The sequence below is a fragment of the Oryzias latipes genome, chromosome 11, assembly GCF_002234675.1.
Source record: "Oryzias latipes chromosome 11, ASM223467v1".
Classification (NCBI taxonomy): Eukaryota; Metazoa; Chordata; class Actinopteri; order Beloniformes; family Adrianichthyidae; genus Oryzias; species Oryzias latipes.
The window spans coordinates 17049173-17070408 of NC_019869.2; the positions used below are offsets into that span (position 1 = coordinate 17049173).

Here is a 21236-nt window from a genome sequence, read left to right on the forward strand (position 1 = left end):
CCTGTTCTCAGGAAAATAAACCAATCAGTGCAAATCCAATCACACTGGTATTAACAGCTTTGACATTTGGCATATTTTTTGAGTTAATTAAACAGATTATTTGTGACAAATTTAGGCATCTATCTAAGGGGGTTACAGCTCAAAACTGCTGCATTAGATGGTGGAAACGTGCAATTGATTGAGCATCACAGCAATAAGCTGCTTCCACCAGACAAGATGAGACAAGTGGCAACATTCCAGTAACCTATTAAGCCTCCCCTCTGGCTTCAAACACATCATCATCCAGAAGTGAAAATAACTTAAGGATTTTTCCACTATCACTTTAAAGATCAGATACAAACAATAGCTTTTTTGTGTTCTGCTGAAAGTTTTTACAGATTCTTTCTAAGGACAAAGGTTTTGGCAAACCCTGCAATTTAGGAACCATTTACTTCCTTTTGTTTTAAATTCACAGCTGGGGAAAAGTCCGTCCTCCGAACACTCACCAGAACATTTAGCTGATGGAAAAGTAATTTGCAAAGCCATTTGGATTCTAGGTTTTGACATAAATGACTACATTTGCGGATAATTCATCGGACAGAAGCCGATAAAACTATTGTGCAATTCTCCCTGATAGGAAACATAAAGAAAAACGGTGAATCCGTTTTTTGGTAGGGTGAAGTTCAAATATAAAAATAAAACAGCATAGCAGGACCGGAGGAGTGCAGGGGAAATGAAGGGTTTTATAAGAGCTGACATGCTGAGTATGGAGAGGAAACACGCACAAGCTCTTCTGCTGATGCTCATCTCATCTAAAAGCTACCTGGACACCCTGCTGATCTATAAAAGCAACACTTAGACACAAGCAGATGTGCACCAACACCTGGATGACTAGGACATTAGAATGTGCATGTCTGGAGACAGGTAGTTCACACACGTATGCACGGAGTACAGCAAGTACGTATTGATCCGTGTAATTAAGTCCCGACTCCTGTTGCCTTGGTAACACTCTCTGTGTTGCATCAATAGTTTCCATAGTAACTGGAAGCCGGAGAAAGCAGTGGCGTGTCTTGTCTTTGTTCTGGACGCCTGTGTGCGACTATCGGACAGTTGGGGACTCGAGGAGCAAGCGAAACAGGTCAACAGGGCAACAAACAAACAAACACCCCATTTTATTTTAGCTTCAAGTCCAGTTTATGTCAACCAGAAAGGACAACTCTGGGCTCTCTGTGGAAAATACCTAGTTTTCTATGTCACCATGCTCATTTCTGTAGAGAACAAATTCAAAAGTATCAGGAGAACACCACACAGCAGACACAAAACAACAGATTACAACAGCACTGTTACGGAAATGCACGTTCACTGGAAGAAGTGGCTTCCCAGTGTGAGCGGCAATGCAGATGGTGTGATTAGGCGTTAAAATGCCACAGAGGTAAAATTCCTTTAAACAATAACAGGAGTGTATGCAGTTTGGCAGAAACTCAGGCTACACAAACACACATTAGATTTCCAAGAAAGGGAAGTACAAATACAAACATGAAAACTGGCAGATTTCCACCGTCAACATGTAAGGAAAGAGAATTTTTTTTTCTGTCTTGTTGTCAAAATGCTGCTTTAGCTTTTAAACTGCCAAGAAAAACAGGCAGAACTTTCCCACAAGAAAGTGGACACCCTTCTTAGTTCCACTGAAGGAGCTCAGACCTATTTTATTGCACCTCTCAGTGACGTGAGCCTCCCGGGAGTGCAATACGTGAGTAAACGCTGCTGTGTCCAGCGCCGGATGTTTGTGAACGACAACAAGGCCTTAGTCAACATGCCTGAATTAAACATGGGCTGGGACACTGCTGGCGTCAGACAGAGGATTGTCCGCTGGCTTATTCAGGTCAGCAGCAGCAGCCACACTCCTCCTGTGACAATGCTGACACACAGACGCACACTGTTTGTTTTATTTTTACCAGGAAATGTATTACATTTAGAATTTTCCACCTGCTAATGTTTACTTTCAAATTCAACAAACACCTTTACCCTGGAAGCTGTTGAGATTTCTGTAAATGTCTGGACAAAACCAGAACACGAGCCCAGGCTGTGATGAAGAAAGCTCACTCACAACCTTCGTCTTTTTTTCGTTTCATCTTTCTCACGGATTTCACCAGTTTTCTGAGTGCTCTGACCGAGGAGGAAGTCTTACAGACTCGTAGGTGACTCACACAAGTCCATCAAGACCAAAACTGGAGACGAAAGAGTAAAACAAGCTCTCATTTTTCTTTGTGTGAAACTTTCCAGGCGAGCATCTACTTGAAAGGAGATGCAGAAAGGTTCAGGTGATGATCTGCATGTAGGTCGTCTGTGGCAGACGGCAGACACAGCCACCGCGAGATGATGGAAGACGGGGAACTCCGTGTTTTCCGCCACAACTTTCTATTTCAAACACTGATGTGTGGTCTGGAATTAATGCGCACAGACAAGCAGACGTCACCCTCTGAGAACAGTAGGCCAAACGTTTATGATCAGAGGATGATTCCATCTCCCAGGCGTCGTCTATCAAAGGGAGGATAAGTAAACTTAAGGGCAGGTCCTCAGCTGTAAAACTTTAAAGCAGCTATCTCATTGTAGACAGCTTTGAATAGTCAGTGTTTGAATAATGTGAGAATATAAAATAAACCACAAAGTCCAGTACATTTTCAAAAGAGCATTATTAATGGAAAAGCTTTAAAAGTCCATCCATCTTCTGAACCCATAAAATCCCTTTAGGAGTTGCTGGTGCTTGTCCCAGCTGCTATTGGGTGAAAGTGGGGTACATCCTGGACAGGCTGCCAGTCTGTTGATCAACCACACACACAGATTTACGCCTAGGGACATTTTAGAACCTCCAATTAAACTATGAAGCCTCTTTTTGGACTGTGGGAGGACACTGACGAAAACCCACAAACGCACACAGAAACATGCAAACTCCACACAGAAAGAACCCAGCCAGGATTTTTCGATGTCCAGGTGACAGCCTGATGTAGGATATACACCTCTGCAGGAATGTAAATATAGGACAAAACACAACAACTATAATTAATCCACTTGGTAATTTCTTGCCAAGTTTTTCCAGCTAATTATTAACTCATTTAGTGTATGTTATTATAGCAGAGCTGCCCATTCCTGATCCTCAAGATCTACCACCCTGCCTGTTTTCCAGTTCTCTCGTCACTGCAGTTTCTGCTGATTAGCTGACTCAGGTGTCTCCTCACTCTGATTGACTAAACCCACCTGATCCAGGTAATCAGGAGCACAACATGCAGGGAGAGCTGGAAAACAGGTAGATCTTAAGGACCAGGAATGGGCGGCCCTACCCTTTATAGTCAGCTAACCTTGGTTTAAAATATGAATTTAACTTTGGTTATGTTGTCTGAAGCTGCTGAACCCAGATGGGGAGACAAAAATTCTGAATTGGAATTAACGTTATTGTTAGTGTGCTCAATGCGAAGTCAGCTCCAGCTACTGTAAAAAACACATCAGGCTTTTAATTCATTCTTGTAGATTTATAAAAGGTGGAGAAAATAGTTCTGCGGGGAAATTATAGCAAAACCATAGCAGGCCCACCAAGGTGTAATAAGCAAGTTTATAGAACAAACAATGCTTTTTTTTCTTTTCAATAATTAAACAAATGCCTCTCATTTGTCCCTGAAACTTGATCCGCCACTTATTCTCCATCTGACTGTGTGACCACAAGCGAAGCTCTCTGCCCTCTAACCCATTTACAGCTTTTTAACTCCTCTTCTCACTTTCACGTTTTCCATTCTCTGATCCAGCCGACTAATGCTTTGAATTTCTTCAACATCTGTCACTGAAACCCCTTATCTTACTTCTGCTGAACCTTTCCTTTCACAATGTCCCGTTTAGTTTTATTTTTTGAGAAAACACCATTTCTTTTCATACTGTGAGTCAGAGTCAGGGAAGCAACTTGCAGAAACAAATTTGATCCAACTATTAAAATGTTCCTGAACTCCACTTGCAGCCCTGACAGGCACTCAGACAATGGGCATACAGAAAACCAAACCGATAAGTTGGTTAATCAATAACTGACTGTTGTGCTTCCCTTAAATGTTATTAACAAAATGGTTTGTAGATCTGTTCTTCTTTAAGTGTCAATTAGAATTCCTTGGACCACAAAACCACAAACAATGTTTTGATGGGGATGGTCCCCAAAGGTCTCTTACCCACAGTCAGGCGCAGGGCACCACCTACAGTCTGGGTCAGAGGCAAGGCATCTTCTCAGCAGGAACTCCTCATATTTCTCCAGCAGAGCCGTGTCATCCAGGATGTCTGCTACCTGTCGCGGGGCCAGCCTCTCAGCGCACTCGGGGCAGCTCAGCTGGACTCGGCTCTCAGTGATTTCGATGCGCAGGTACTGGCGCAAGCAGCAGAGGCAGGAGCGGTGACTGCAGCCCAGCAGCTCGGGCAGCTGCTCGGGAGGCAGACGCACCAGGCACAGGGGACACTCCAGTAGGTTGGACTCTCCGAAGGCGGCGGCAGCAGCGGGGGCACCACTGAGGGACTGCTGGCTGGAGGAGAGAGGCTTTGAAGGGGTGCTGTAGGCTGCATCCTGTCCGGTCGTGGCTGCTGTGGCGGAGGGTGTAGCAGATGTGACGGGGGCTGAACTCAAAGTAGAAGAGAGCACTTGCTGTTGTGTGAAGTGATGTTGAGTCAAAGACGTGGCTGCTCCTCCTTTTGGAGCCCTGGTGCTCCGAGAGCTCCGTTTGCTGTGGAAGAGGCTGTGGAATGAGATGCGGCGCTGGCGTTTGCCTGCCGCATGGCACTTAGGGTTGGGGATGCCGCTGACAGATGAGTGAGGCGACTCCAAGTCCTTTTCAGATCCCATTTTCAGAGAAGAAACTCACAGGTCTGATCACAGAGGAGTAACACTAAAGGAGTAAATCCCAAACTGTTTCAGGCTTTTGACTGAGGCTCTTGGGAAACAGCCTTTTTTCTCTTCTTCCTCTTATGAGAAACCAAACATAATCAGGAAAACGCCGAGAAGTAACAAAGGGAAAATGAAAAATGACGCAAGCCAGAAAATTCCCCTTTGGCTGATTGGGTTTCTTTCAAAGTTGTTGGGGAAAAACAGGTTCACAGAGCAGAAAAAGTATAGAGCTTTTTACTTCTCAGTCATCCATCAAGTACAGACAGCTTACGAAAAAACTTAAAAGGCAGTTTCAGTCAATCGTCCCTCAACAAAACAAAAAAGAAGGAGGGTTTTAAAAAAAGGATAAGGTAAAAGTCCAGAGCTGGAAATCCTTCTTGAGTTTGGACTGAATTCCCCTCAGCTGTGCTCAGAGGCGCTCCACTCTTCTTCCTCTTCTCGCTGCTGAATGCCGGCTTCTGTGAACGTTGCTCTCTGCCAGGAAGAGAAGAACAGGAAGTTAACATAAAGAGCATGCTCAGTACGACACAAGCCTCCTCTCTACTCCTCCCTGCTTTTCCCCCTCCATATCTGCTCTGCTCCTTATAGGTTTAGTCAAGAGTCCTCCTTTTGAACTATGATCTATCAGAATTGATAGCCTGAAAACACACAGACCAATACGTAGACCAAGCAACACGAGTCGATCTAAGAGACATGTAGCTGCAAGACAAGACGTGCCGAACACCATGTGACATCATCACACAGTCTGACCAATCTCGTCTTTGTGTAAAAGCAGTCTCTCTGTCTCTCTCTGCATCACACTGAGCACAAGAAGCTCTTCAGCCACTTCACACTGCGCTGCTGGTGCCGTTGCCATGGAAATGCTCACTATGAGGGAGGCAAACAGCAACTGTGACTTGAAAAGAAAAAAAAAAGACAAACACAACTAAACGATGAACTGATTCACTACAACAAACCACACATTAAAGCACACAAAAGATAGAAAATCTAAATCTAGTACACACATATGCAGTGCACACACAACCTAAACACAAATAGGCTCACAAAGAAACACAAGTGTGACACTTAGCAGTCAAAGAATGGATCTTATTTTAAATGTTTTTTTTTTCACACTTTCACAGGATGAACATGATCCTCAAGTCTGCATTAAAAAAACACATGTGATGCTAATTCATTGACATGACATTTTGGTAGTTGCCATAGCAACATCATGCAGGACCTACACTGATGGGTCTAAGTTCACACCCAGCTTTGTGCGATATCACACTGAGTGTAAACTTATTTTGTGCATCTGTATAAACTGTTATGGCACTGAAGCTGCATTTGTCATGTTGCTGTAGTAACACTGTTCTACCCCTTTAAAAGGTTGTGAACTTTTCAAAACATCTTTTTTCATGATAACAGCTGGTGAGCGGCTGTTGAATCTTTTACATTTTTAATGAACCAATACATTTATATTTTTTAATCTTTTCCTATAGAGACCATTACAGAACCCATTAAAGACGAATACACCTGCAGGAACAGAATGTTTCTAGTTAAATTGTTATTCAAATCAAAGCATCTAAACACCCGCGTTTTTATTAAAATTAGACCAAAATAAAAACTTTTTTTTTAAATCTGCCACTCAGAAACTTCATTTTAAACTTATGTCATTTCGGGAAATAAAAGCTAAAACCAAAAGTTGTAAACATATTTCTTAAACTTTTATGTGGGTCCATCGTGTAGCTTTTCTGTAGAAAATGCCGATATTTTAAAGAAAACAGTTTGTAGAAAAAGACCCGTTGAAGATTGTACCATTTTTTGGAGACATTTTTGTCATGGTTTTGAGTTTGTTGTCTTGTTTTTCCTCTTGGTTCTTGTTCTGTCTTTTTTTCTGTTTCCTGTTTTATTTTGACAGGTCCTGTCGTGTCTTGTTTCTTGAGTTTTACTTCCTTTGGTCCCCATCAGCCCTGATCGTGTCCACCTGTGTCTTGTCTGCCCTGTCTGTATTTAAGTCTTGTCTTTGCCTTCCTCCTGTGCTGGTTCATTACCTCTGTTATGGTGTTCATGTCCTGTCTCGTCCATGGTCCTGTCTCTTGCCTCGTCCACGTTTCATGCCTCGCCAAGTAAGTTTTTGTTTTTGATTTGTGAACCTGCTCTGCAGCGCTTTTTGTTTGTTTTCTTGTATTAAAACCACTAGTCCCTGATCCTCGTGCCTCCGCCTCTGCTTCTGGGTCCAACTGGCTCCCGAGCCACCCCACATCGTGACAATTTTTAATTTTTTGACAAAAATTGTCGTATGAAGAGATTTTTGTCCATATTTTAATAAATACATGATACATTAAAATTACACCAACGTTTTTTGGTACTGTTGCACTCTGCTTGTTAGCAATATTAAAGAACCATTCCGACAAAAATTGTGTTTTATGCTATTTTTTTTAGATAATGGAAGATAATTTATGAAGAAAATGAGTCTCAAAACTGCATTTCTGATTTTTTTTTTTTTTTTTTTTTTTAATTCAAATAGGTTTGAATCAGAAGCAGATAAAAAGATATTGTTTGTAAAAGAGCCCATTTGTGTCATAGAAAATATGCATGGCATGCTAAAAGCTCCCTGCTCCATTTAAACAGAGAGATCTTAGCAACAAAGAGGGGAAGGGGGGCGGGGTTGCTCCGGTCACGACTCAAAAGCAAATTACTATTGACTTGCTGCAGAAACTACATCCTACAAAACAACACAAATGTTTCAAGTTAAGCAAAAAAAAAAAAAAAAAAAAACGGCATAATCGTATTTAAAATTCCACAGGGAACACTTTTACAATAGATCAAAAAATGACTGGAAAAGAAAAGAGTCGGTTCAGTTATATATATATATATATATATATATTTCTACATGTCAAAGAGGTGTGTGTGTTTGTTTGTTTTTTGGGGGGGGGGGTAGTTTTTCTGCACATTTGGCTAAAAGTACATAACGACAGTCATGTAATCCCTGTGATTAGAATTCAGCTGCTGCGAGGGATCAGGCCCTTTTTCCACACACTTCTGCACAAATCCTGTGACATGAATTTAAAATTCCACATCAACAGGCGTCTGTGGATGAACACACAGTTCAGACACATCTGACAATTACATCTTTATTTTCGGTAATACCCCATGAGAGCAATAATGAGTATTTTGTGTAAACCGTTTGCAGAGTGGATCTTTTTACTGAAATCAAGGGGGGATCAGTTGTTGCCTTTGGGGGAAGAAGCTGTTTTTTTCTTAAATCCTCCAGTAGATGCGCAACAAGGGAGTCGTGCACTTGCTGTTACATATATTCAATGCAGACTCGGCTAAAGAGATGAAAACAGTTACAGTCTGAGGTGCAGATGTTTTCTGGCTCTCTGTCTCTGCTCAGCAAATGACTTACCGGCCTCCCTGATTGACTTAGCATTTTGCAAATCTGATTAGAGCCGCCAGTCTGAAGGCTGCACAGTAGGCTCAGCACCAGACCATTTGTGTGATCTGTGTATGTCTAAGAGGGGGGGGATTCATGCGAATGACGCGTGCAAAAAAGTATAGATAGGCCGACCAATCGGGGAGCAGAGAAAGGAGTGATGTGCGTTTACTTCCTTCTTAGTCTACAGTTTCCAGCTTAGAAACACACAACTCAACACAGACAACTATATGGAGATCTAAAATTTGAATTCCCCTAGTGGTCACTAGGAGAATCATTTTGTTGTTTCTCATTCCCAATCTTACTATATTTTATACATACATTTTTACATTTTAGAAATATAGTCATTGTTGACAAAACAGAAAAGAATAAAAAGGTTAAAAAAAAGGACAGGATTTAAAGTAAATGGATTTTAGCTTTATTTTGGATTTCTACACTTTTTTAAAGAAATGTCCTTATAATTAAAATCTACCTTTGTAAATTGTTTCACTTGTAACATGTGTGTTGATTCAATAACAAGAGATCTTTCAAAAACTGCACTTCAGTGCTTTTAAACACCCTGTTCTGCTTTTTATGGTTTTCTGTTCATCCGTTTAGCTTTGTTCAGTTTTGATTGTGAATTTTCTGTCAGAGGTTCATTGCATGAAAAGACACAGCAACAAGTGACTCAAACTAACAGAAAAAAAGTTTTTGCTGTCGTTCACGGATAAACTGACAGTTTATGCTTTAATGCAGCCGTCTTCAACAATCAGCTTGGGAGCGTCCTGCCCTACAAGGCCTCCCAGCATTCACTAAACCAAGCAGCGTCATGTTGATTTTAACACCAGATGCCTGTTTGATGATTCACCGCGTCTTGTGTTTGAGAGGTGAAGAAGAAGCATAAAGAACCGCTATGTCAGCATTTTTGATAACCTTCAGAAGCCAGAAGTAGATAAGAGAGCAGCCTGCTGCGACCAGAGGAAAGAAATACAACTCTGACCTGGACTCTTAAACCAACTCAATACGAGAGCTTGGGCATGTTTACTCTGCTTTGGTAGCTATGGTTACAGCCAGCCTTCTCAAGTGACCTGGCTTCATGTAAACTTTGATGACCTAACCACAGCTAGGATTTAGTTACTTCTGGTTTTCCCAGGTAAAATCTAGCGTATCTGGTATGCAATGTGAACAATGTAAGATGATTTTACTGGTAACAAAGTTTCCAAAGAAACCAGGAACCTCCGATCTTCTTTTGATCTGTTGTTAAAGTGTTCCCGTTGGTCTTTTAGTTAGGATTTGGCCGTTTTTAGGAAAAATCAAAAAGCCTTTGTCAGTTTCTGCAGAGTGGCGGAAGTTCTTCAGAAATTTGTCTCAGAGTTGTGGGCGGGACTGTTGGGAAGGAGTAACCCTGTGATTATTTCCCATCATCCCTTTGTTCACACTCTCTCCAACTAGCTTACAGCCCCTCACAACCCCAACCTAAAATTAGCAGTGCAACAAAAATGGCGAGCAATATCGGAGCTATCCAGACGTACAATTTAAAACTACATATCAGCTTGTGGCCGGCCTGCTGACTGTAGTCTGTACGTAACACCTACAAGCTTTTTCAAACTGCATTCACCGTGATTTGAATAAAGAAATACTCAGAAAAGCTATGTCCTCCATCATGATGCTACGAAAACATGCTAAAAACAACAAAAACACAATTTTCAGTGGAGTGGGCCTTTAAGGGTTGTTCTCCTAACTTACCCAACTCATGGAAGCTGCCAGTGTCCCCCAAATTTGCTCTGACGCTTCAAAGATGAGCCTTTTCTGCATTCTTTAACATGCAAGAGTATAAAAACGTTGTTCTTCACCCCACACATAAGATGCAATAATCACAGATTCAGCATGAAGAAAGATCTTATCTCTGTCACACAAAAAAGGCAACTGTGTGTTTGCTTTTCAGAGAAGCAGGGGTAAGAACTACCTGCTTCTCCGAGGTCAAAACTTAGAGAAAGGAAAGACGGATGGCAGCTGCTTCAGTCAAAATCTCTGACCTAGTTTCAGTTTCTCCCTAAAACAGAGTTTACCATAATGTTCAGGTGGGTGAAGAGTTAAATGTTGATTTTTGGATTTATCAGCTCATCACAACAAAATCCAAACAGAGAATGAATCTGAAAGAGCAGAGAACAAAAGCAGCTTAGAGATAAATGAATGGAATTTGTTCTTGTTGTTCTGTGCACTTTGACTTAGCTCCCTGAAGGTCTGGTGTCTTCACAGACATTCATGCGACCCAACATGTGTCCTGATGACTGAGATGCTGAGCCTGACTGCATGTGCGTGTTTGTGTTGCTCTCCTTCGCCCGGCAGATGGACCTGAACAGCCTGCAGCATGATTTTGCGATCAACACCCTCAGATACACACTTTGTTCTACATTTGTACTCCTACTCCACTGCTGCTCAGCCCAGCTCACACTCACAAACACGCAACGGGTTCGTGTGTGCAGCTTCACAGACTCACTCTTCCACACCCAACAGAAGCACTTCTCTGCGTCAGAGAGCATCGTCGTCACTCTGGAATAACAGAATCAGGAGAAAATTCTGCTTCAATCACATTCCTGATTCATTTTTGTGCTTTTATCACACATATATTTTTTTAACTAATCAAACTATTTTTCAAAATAGATGTAAAGAACAAAGCACAGATCTCTTGGGATTTCTCTAATTCCTGTCTGGCTTTCAAACTGTTCTCCTGATCTTCCTGCTGCTTTCACAATCAAAGAAAATTAAAAAAAATTTTTGCTAAAAGAAAAAGTTTCTCCTTAAGCTAATACGCACTTTCTAAGAACTGCAGAGAGAACGAGACGGACCGTGAAGCTCAGTGTTTACACAGTCCATGTGTGAAGGAGGAGGCTGCACTGTTTACCTGCCAGCTGTCTGCTGTGTATCTCAGAGGAGTCGTGTTTTTCCGGCGTGATCCAGCTCAACAAACAGCCAGAGGACTGAACAGGAAAGCGTGTAAAAGAAAACATGTCCATTTAGGGGGCACAAGCTACTGTGGGACAGGAAACATTGAAGACTCCAGTTCAACCCTCACTTAAGAGCTGAGCAGGGAAGCGTTTCGTCCACCTAAAGCTACGGAAATACCAGGCATGTGACGCACGTCAACAACCCGCTAAACATGGGCTTTTGAACGCACTTTTAGCCCATGGTGTTCACACAGGCTAAGCAGGGAGGGGCTTCTTCTTTTTCTACTGTTTACTCGTGCATGTCCACCACCTACAGTTGGAAGAGGCTTGGTGTGAGATTTCAAAGCAGTGCAAATTTTGCTCGTCTTTTTCTTTTACAGTTTATTCCGACATATGAAAGACTTGGTGTCACACTTCTGGCCAGGCACAAACCGCAATTATTAATTTCTCCTTCATGATCTATTTTCAAACAGTTCTGTGAATTAAAAGGGAAGGCATCCATTCTTAACTGAAATCAAGTCCATGATTGATTAAATTTGAACTGGTTTAACTTTCAACATGTTCCGCGTTTTATACCTAGAACTAGAAAAACGGTCGTAAAAACTTGCATAGCTTTACGTGAACGTCAGAGTTTTGACCGCAGAAGCACAAAATGCACATTTACGTGAATGTTATGCATCAAGTTATTTTATAATGTTTTTGCACCTGTAATCACATTGCATTTTGTTCACTGGCTGCTACACTTTTCATTCAGGGTGACTCTGTTTTAAACTGCAAAAAAAAAAAAAAAACTTTTGAAATACTTTCTGAGAATTAACCTCCTAAAACTAGACAAAAAATGAATATTCCCGTTAAAAAAGAAAATGAACTTTAAATGTAGATTTCTGGCAAAATGTATTTTATTTGTATTTATTGCTAGTCTTCCTTGACTATCCCCAAGCAAAAAGACAAGTCAGAGCCAGCCTCAACACATCTGCACCCTGTTCTTTATAACAACACACACTAATAAATCTGAACTGACGTCCATAAAAGCCATAAATCCACAGCAACAAGATTCCCAACAAGTCTGACCATCAACTGACAAAAAGTTTATGCAACATTTCACTTGATTCAATACATACAATAGCTGCCAACCCGCATAAACCAACATAACGCACCAACATCTCTGCTTAAACTTGAGGGTAAAAGCCCTCTCCACTGCTTTTACCATGATTACCGTGTTTTTCTGTTCCATCAGTCTGATCTCAGAGAACCTCAGCTCCATCATTTTCCAAAGAAAGTGATGTAAGGCCAGTTTTTTTTCTTTAAAAGGCCCAATAGAAACAGGCACACTACAGATAATTACCCAATATCAAATCTGGTTTAATAAGACTTGAAGAGGTGATGTAAGAGGACAGGAGGAGTTTTTCCCCCTCAAATATGTTCTAAAATAATCCAATTTTATAAAATTTGTATATAGCAAAGCGGAATTTTGCAACAATCTTCCATATCATTGTTCATTGTGATAAATTTAGATATAAATCATAGGTAAAGATAAAGTTATCTAAGATTTGAGCAACTAATGATAAGACTGTCAACGGTTCTTTAGATAATACTTTATTCAAAGCAACTCCTGTTTGACTGTCAACTCTGGGTGTTGAACCGTTGTCCAACCCGATGGTTTTCTCTAGCTTATTCCCTCATCAGAAGAACACGCATGTTAGGTCGATTGCTGGTTCTGAACAGACGGCAGGGATGAGTTCTTGTTCCTTTTTGTCTAATTGATGGTTAGCTGAAGTGCCCAAGACACATCCCACTGTCTGTTGGATCCAGTAACAGCCCCCCCTCCCTGCATTACAGAAGATAAGGCTGCAGTAGAGAAAGAGAGAATGGGGTTTCCAAAGAACTGGGAATAAAATTCCACAGAATGCAGTTATTGCTAACGTGTTTTGGCTCAACACTATAATTTTTTTAATGCTGCTTTTTTTATTTATTATAACTTTTGGAGTTAAAGATGTCTAAGTTGATTTTAAATTACAAGCCTCTTATAATGATAAACAGATATGCTTCTCATGACTTTTTAAGAAAAAGAAAAATAATCTCCTTTTTTTAATAGCATATTTTTAGTGTTAAAAAATACTAGTAGTTTATTGTAATGTTCTGATAGCTAAAGTGGTAATTAACTCCAAAACCTGACTGAAAACAAACCAGTTACTGCTTTTTGGATTATCCTAGTCTCTCTGTCTGTCATACAGACCCACATGTTCTATGGAATAGCCTTTCTTCTGCTGTATTTTACCAAACAAACAAATGAGGTCATCCTGCCACTTTTTGCATTTGGGAGTCTCTCCTCTCTTCAAATAGAAGAGCCGGCTAAAAGCCTGCCATCTCAAATGACCGATGACACTCGTGACAGGAGCAGGTTGACAGAGAGAGCTGGAGATTGGTCCAGTTTGGAAAGATATCCAGTAAAGTCCTGCTAATCTCAGAGCCAACAGGTGGTCTTTTTCTCAGGCAGCAGCTAATAACCTCTTTTGTGTGGGTGTCCTTTCGGAGCAGAGTTATTTCAAGTCATCTGGCAAACAGAAGCTGACCCTGTTTGTACAGAAGGGAAGCTCATGCAATCTGAATTATTTCAAATGAAATAAAAGTGCTGATAAAAAAAAACACAGAATGATATTTTTCATATTGGTTTATAATATTGGTTTATATATATATAAACATATATATATATATATATATATATATACACATATATATATATATATATATATATAAACTAACATGAAAATATTATTCTGTGTTTTATATAGATATAGTGGATGAAGGTCAGTACAATGGGTGCTAAACAAGCTCATCATCCTCTCCCTCCCTCTCACTCATGGTGCTGAAAGAATTAAACATAACATGATAAAATAACTCTGCAAAACACAGTAAAATAGCCAAACAACTAAACACCTTTAGTCAAAAACCCACACTTAAACCCAAATCCGTCCAGACAGGCACAGGGAATGGTATCCCACAATTCCTTGCGGTGCCGATCTAACAGCAGCACCAAAGTTCCACCTACTCAATTTAATTAATTTGAAAGTAAAATAACTGTCTGAAAACTACGTGTTATTTTTAAGTTGACTTAAAAAAAAAATTATTTATCTTAACTGAAGTAAATAATTAAGTTAGATCAAAGTAAAAAGTTTATCTTTCCAACATCCATATGTGGTCTTATCACCCTCTCATGGTGGAAAAAGTATTATCTGAGCTTCTTCATCCACTAAATCATCTTCAAATGGACACGCCATGCTCACCTCTCTGAAAACAAAGTAACCTTCAACTAAACCTGCTCCAGACCAGGTTATGTTCAGAGCATGAGTTGCCATGGCAACTTCACATACCCTGACACATACCTCCATTTCTGGAACCAAAAACTGAGGTTATCAACTTCCTTAGCCTCAAACTTACCGTGGTAACTAGCATAACCTGCTTTCTGGAATACCCCCCAGAAGCCCAGATCACAGATCATCTCTGTACTATACCCAGGCAGGCAGCAGTTTCTATGTGGTTTTGTTTCGTTCAAACTTCATCAGATTGATTCTTTGTCTTTCAAGCGACCTGAACTAAAACAGAGGTATTAAACTTGAACAACATCCAGAATCTTTAAGCTTCATGTTTTTAAAGAGGAAGAAGTCTTTATGGATACACAGCGACTATCACAGCAGCTCAAGTCGATGTTAAAACCGTGTCTTCTGCAAAACTTCTGTTTAGCTTTTAATCCCAGCATCCACGAGTCTTGTAGATAATCCTCGTCAACTCTCGGCGATAAGAGTAATGCGTAAAGCAGCAACCTTTCAGTTGCTTTATTAATAAGGAACGCAGCAACGGTTCATATAAAATTCTGTTGAAAAGGGAATTTTTAAAAAAACCCTGGGAGTGATTTGCATGGTGAGTTTGAAGTTCCTCTTGGCATGATCAATACTGAATCAGCCAGTTTCACACAGACGGATCTCAACATGCCATTTCTCTTGAACTTGCCTAAGGAAAGTGAGACAAAAAAAGCAGCAGATTGTTTTAATCACCTTATTATTAGGAAGACGCTTCTGACTCCATCCATATGTGGAGTTCAAATGTGCTCCTTTTTACATTTGGAGAACATAAAACACTTTTTATGGTTTTTGTAACTTCTACAGGAATTACAGTTGGTTTCAGTATACTAAAGTGGTACTGCAGCACTATGAGTCAACTATGAGAATTATACGGGAAAGTTAGAGCAGTGAAACCCAAGTTTCATTAGGATGATCTGACGAGCACCTCCTTCCAGAAAGCAGACGGACCATCTGAGATCAGGAATATTACCCGAGTTATGATAACAAACTAGTGTTGCTGATTCAGAGCCGCTTCTACCTTATTTCTCCTTTCACCACACTGATTACTTTAAAAATAAAAATTCAGAAAGCATGAGCCCAGTTTGAGCATCCAACCAGCATGGATCATCTAACCTGGATTAGAGATTTAATCTGTAGGAACAGTAAAGACTAATACAACCCTGGACTGCCTAAAGGTCTAGTTTCCATTTTTGTCAAATGTACAGAAGTCAAAAGTAGAATTACATAACTAAATATATAAAAAACAAATAGTAATAATAGCACCTTGAGGGAAACTGCATCCTGGAGTCCTTTCTCCAGATAACAATTCTCAGATACAACATAAACCAGATTTATGGAGTTCAAATTTGAAGCAGAAGAATGAATAAAAGTAAAGAACAATGTACACAAAACTGACTAAACAGAGAATCCTATACCAACTCAAAAAGAAAGCTACTGACATTGGAAGGCTGTTTGGAAATCACAGCTTTGGTTTTGCTGCATTCACTGTGCCTCAAAAAAAAAGTATACAGTGAATTTCCAATCAGCAGTTAAAGGGTAATGGACTGCAGGTGTTCAGTGCTTTTCCATTCTGGCTATGCACTCAAATCACTTTCACACTAAAAGCCTCATGTGTTCTCACAATGTAACCAAAATTTACACGGTGTTTAAATGTTATTTTGTCACTGAAAGCCTCGTTAAAAATGCAGCATAGAAACCTAAATTAAATACTTGAAAACACTGAAGTAAATTCTCATTACAAAACTGAATTATTACCCTTTAAAATTAAAACATATACGAAAAAACAGCTTCAGAAAGAATAACTGTGATAGTTACATTTTTAAATCTAGTAATTGTTGTTTTACAACAGTATTTCAGTTTTTAAAGCTGTTTAAAACTGTCTGAAACTCTTCAACGTGTGACGCCCTTTCCACTTTTATTTTGTAGAGTTTTTTGTCAGATTTTGTTCCTGTCTATGCTGCAGCTGTTTCCATTTAACCTCCCCCATTTGTCCTCACCGTGGTTGCTGTAGAGCCTGGAATCCAGGAGGTGTTCATTTTCTAAGGTTTGTCATTTTTTTCAGACTGCTTTTCTTTCCGTGACTTGCGAATCCTGTTTGTTGTTGTTTTCATTAGAAAAAAGTGTTAAGTTACATTCACACCTCCCTCAGAAATGCGTGTTCAAGCCACCACTGCCAATGAAAAGTCTATGGCTATGTCCAAATCCCCCCCTACTCCCTATCTACTAACAAACTATACAGTGCTGGACTGATCTATTCACTATCTACTGTGTTCTGATGATAAAAATGTCAATGGCTTATTTAAAAAATACATTTAAACACACTTTTTCCCCAAACATTGTTCAAATGCAATGCATTGTGGTCTATATTCGCCAACCTAGTGAGCATTAATGCACACTGGTTGTTCGTAGAGACTTCTGGGAAATTTCTAGGGCACATGATTTTGGAATTATAGATTCGGGCAGCACTACAAACTGGTGAACACACTATATAGTGCACTATGTAGTGAGTAGGGAAGGAATTCTGAAACGGTCTACTTAAGTCTGTTTTTGGGCTCTACGTAAAAAACGCGTGGCCATGGAAAAACAGGTGAAACTTTGACCAGTCAGGGACTTTGATATGGAGGTGGCGTGAAGATGACATCCCTTTGCCAATGGTCTGAAAATTGATCATGAAGGAGAATTTAATAATTGAAGGTTTGTGCCCAAACAGAATTACACAACCCCAAATCTCTCTTTTCTAACATCTTAGAAATTTTACACCAAGCCTCTTCCAACTGCAGGTACATGCGCAAGTATCGGGTAGCAACAGTCCAGTGTGAACACCATATGCTAAACGCATGTTCAAGTATGTGCGTGTCACATGCCAGGTGTGAAGGTAGCTTTTTTCAGCGACCTCATCTGTTCAGCCCATATGTAGACAAATTTAAGAAAAATCTGATGGTGTATTTACTGCACTGACTCTTCTGTTCTTAATTTGTTTTCCCCATATCCCTTCGATCAGAGAGCTTAGTAAATCATTTCAATAACCTTCATGATGTATAAACACCAAAGAACAGAAAAAGGGTTTCACAATTTATAAACTAAAACAAAGATGTTTTTATGCTAATGAAGTAAATCTAAGATTCTCTTTAGTTTCTCTAACTAGAAGCTTTGTCTGGTTATCAAATAATCACAAAAAAAATTAAAAATTAATTTGTTTTTGTTAATTTAAAGTTCTTCAGAAAATGTGCTCACTGGAAATGTTAAAAAGTAAATCCAAGGACATCAAAAAATGGATGTTTATTCAGCCACTCCCTCTGTAATGCACTATAACTAGAATGTTTAATTATTTGTTATATTATCACTATAGTAATGAGTTTTTTTTGCTCAGTTTTCAATTGACTAGAAAAATATGTAATTTTGAGAGCTTGTAAGGATTACATTGGTACAATTGGATGCATCACAATAACCTTGGCTCTGCCCAGTCACTTTATGATTAAAATTTCAGTAGTCAGTCGAAGTCAGACATGAATAAAATAAACCTTATGGCAGTTGGGTTCAATAATATTAACAGATATTTACCATCATAAAAAGGAGCAAATGTGTTATAACGAAAGTCCTTATACTTTCTCACTTTTCTGAGCTCATAAAGCCACGGATTTGTCAAAAAAAGAGACCAAGTCCCAAAAGCAAAGATGATTGAAGTGACGGATCTACACAACAGGACTCATGAGTGAGCGTTTTTCCACATGCATTGACCAGGTTACATAATGACTAACAGACCTATTTGCTGTTATATTTGGAAAAAGATAAGCATGATGTTCTTCAGGGTGGCACGGAGTGGGCGGGAGCTATGTACACAAATGGAGAGTTTGACTTTTCCCTTTCTCTCTCCTGGTTCTCATTAACAGCTCTCTCCCACACACCGATGAAGGACACTGAGAGTCCAGAGCGATGCTCTGCAAAGTGGAGGCAGGAAGAATGAGACGATGGGGTGGGGTTGGGGGGGGGGCCTTCTATAATTAGTGGAGCGCTCAGGAGCCGTTCTGCCGAGTTGCTGAATGTTTAATGTTGTGCCCGCGGGTGCTACTGTGGCTGAGAGCTGGGGGGGCAGCCTCATGCCTCCTCTTCTTCGCCCACAATCCAAGGCCTGCGCACTGATGAATGAGGTGAGCAGAAAACAGTAGTAAAGTGAACGCGAGAACCAATGTTCAGAAGAGGAAACGATGCAGGAACGAACAGTCTACACAACAAGGGAGAACGTAAACCTCAGCTATTGTCTACAGCAGGAAAGACACAATGGAAACCTGCTCTGAGTGAGGTAATAGATCTGAGCAGGAAAAAAAACACTCCAACAGGACAAAAAACAGACCACCTTTCATGACATGGCCCAGGGGTCTGTGTTTTTATGCAACTTCAAGTTTTTGCACTAGAAATGTTCTTTTATAACAATAGCAGAAGCATACATAACACTTCATCCAACATTTGGCACGAGAACAGCGACACAGTGCAGACCTGACCCACAGTTACACAATAAAACGTTGAAAATGTGTCCAGTTTAAAACAACATAAATTGTCAGACCTGATGTGCAAAGCTATGTCAAGAAAAACTGATTTATCCATCATAAAATGACAATAGACAATTTAAAAAAAGCAAATTTTCATCTGTTTCAGGCAAAAAATTGCATATTTTTGTTATATTTAATTGTAAGAATTTTGAATTTTATTATTGAAAGCTTCACGTCTTTCAGTTTAAATCACCAGTTTGGGGGGGGGGGCAGTTTCTCCAAACTGAAAAATCTGAAGCTCAATTGCAGCTCAATTGGTGAAATAACAATAAGCACAAAGAAAACTAGATGGGTTTGCTAGCTCTCCAACTATTATTAATGAATGAGGGTCTCACTGCACGCATTTACCTGAAGGCCCCTTTTTACCTTCTAAATTTGAAGCCAACCAGGAAGAACCAAATGTTGCAGTTCCTCAAAAGACCACTAGAGGCTGGACTCACATGTTAAGAAATCCAACTTTATGCCTAAAATAAACCTATAAACATTCTGGTTGCTGACACTCTTTTGTCTTTCGTGCTTTATTATTATTCATGACTGCTGTTTTTTGATTTTTTTGGAGCACATGTTTTTTTTTTTTCATTAATGGTGGCAAACCCAACAAAACTTCAAACCTGACTATGTCCCGCTGAGTTGTCGTTCTTAGGACATTGTTGAGTTTGGTGGAGTAAACTACGGTCAGTATGCCAGATTCTTCTCATAAGCCTTTTGGTCTAAAGTTTGTCTGTTAGCATTCACACTTAAAATAAAATCTGCACCAAAGTCTGTTTACAATTACATCGAAATCCTAAAAGCAGACTTACAGTGTGATTGGACCCTTATTTTCTAAACTGGAAACCTGATTTAACCTTTCACCAGAGTAGAGAATTATAAGAAAACTCAATCGTTTCTTCCAAGGAAATTGGATTTCTTCAACTGGACATTTGCTCCAAAAAAGTCAGCAAAGGAAGAACCAGATGAAAGAAAAATATCACAAAAGTGAGGTAAACGGGTCACCAAACGGACTTCTTCAAGAAACCAGATTAAAACTAAAAAGTCCTGTAAAAGAACAGATCCTGAGTTCCCAAAAAGCAGGATGGTACAGCCCTTAGTGAAACGGAGGTGAATATAGACACAGGAATCCATGCCCTGAAGCACAGAGGGGGTTTTCAGCACTCAGTCAAGGCAGACTGTGTCTTAAGTGCTGATTAGAGAGCTTTAAACTTGATCTACAAACATGTTTTTCCTTCAGAACCACTTCACAATGTCAGAGCTGAAGCTTCATGACACACTGACGCTTTATAACTTCTCAGCCAGACATGTTTTGATCAGTATTGTGTTATTTCAATGTCTTATGAGCATATTTGTGTGCTCTAAATGGACTTTCTTGGCAGGATGAAACTGTCATTACCAGACCCTAAAGAAGCACTTTTCCCCCGTCATTCCTCCTTTTTGTCTATTCATCAGCTGATCATCCTGCATAGAGCAGGTTTCAGGGAAGAAGCAGAGTGACTGCATGTTCCTGTAGGTGAGCCACCATAGAGGTTTTTAGGGATATCTGGAGGGGCTGGGTTCCACGCCCTCTAACGAACAGGAACACCGTGGTATTTTGTGCGATGATGTTTGGGAATTCTGACACTAAAAGCAAACATTTCAATCCACGCAGCATCATCATCACGTAACAGCGCCGTCCACTTACGGGGTTTTTATTGTCTGAGGGGCGGAGGCTCCAGTCCGGCTTTCCGGTCCGGCTTCGCCTTTAGCCTGTCCGGTCCTCGGCGTGGGGGGTCTCCCTCCTGGGTTCGAGGATTGTCCCTGTTCCGGCGGTGCGTGGGTTTCAGGAGCGCAGTGTAACACTCCGGGGATAATCTCTGCGGCTCTGCTGCTGTTCCGCCGCCCTATGGCGTCACGAGGGGCGCCAGGACGCTGACGTCATGACGGAAACCACACCCATTTAGGACCGTCTCTGCACGAGCCTCAGCAGCTGCGTGTGAATTTGAATAATAATGCTAATAATAATAATACTAATGATAATAATAATAATAATAATACATTAGATCAAATTTACAGAACCTTTTTATGGTTTATGGAAATCAAACTCAGTCAAACAAGCTTTATTTACAT

General features: G+C 40.2%; 1 protein-coding gene across 2 annotated transcripts in view; it reads right to left on the bottom strand.

The window, feature by feature from the left end:
* Positions 1–21019, bottom strand: part of rnf19b (ring finger protein 19B) — a 32888-nt gene extending 11869 nt beyond the window's left edge. Inside the window, exons 1-2 of one of the 2 annotated variants that reach the window (XM_004074072.4) lie at positions 20812–21019; positions 4185–5362 (exon numbers count right to left, since the gene is read on the bottom strand). In XM_004074072.4, the coding sequence (XP_004074120.1) occupies positions 4185–4846 (662 nt within the window). In that variant the 5' untranslated portion in view covers positions 4847–5362; positions 20812–21019. Of the gene's footprint in view, positions 1–4184; positions 5363–11187; positions 11457–20811 lie in introns of those variants that run through there. The other variant, XM_011481015.3, reaches the window with a different exon arrangement.
* Positions 21020–21236: the final 217 nt, after the last annotated feature.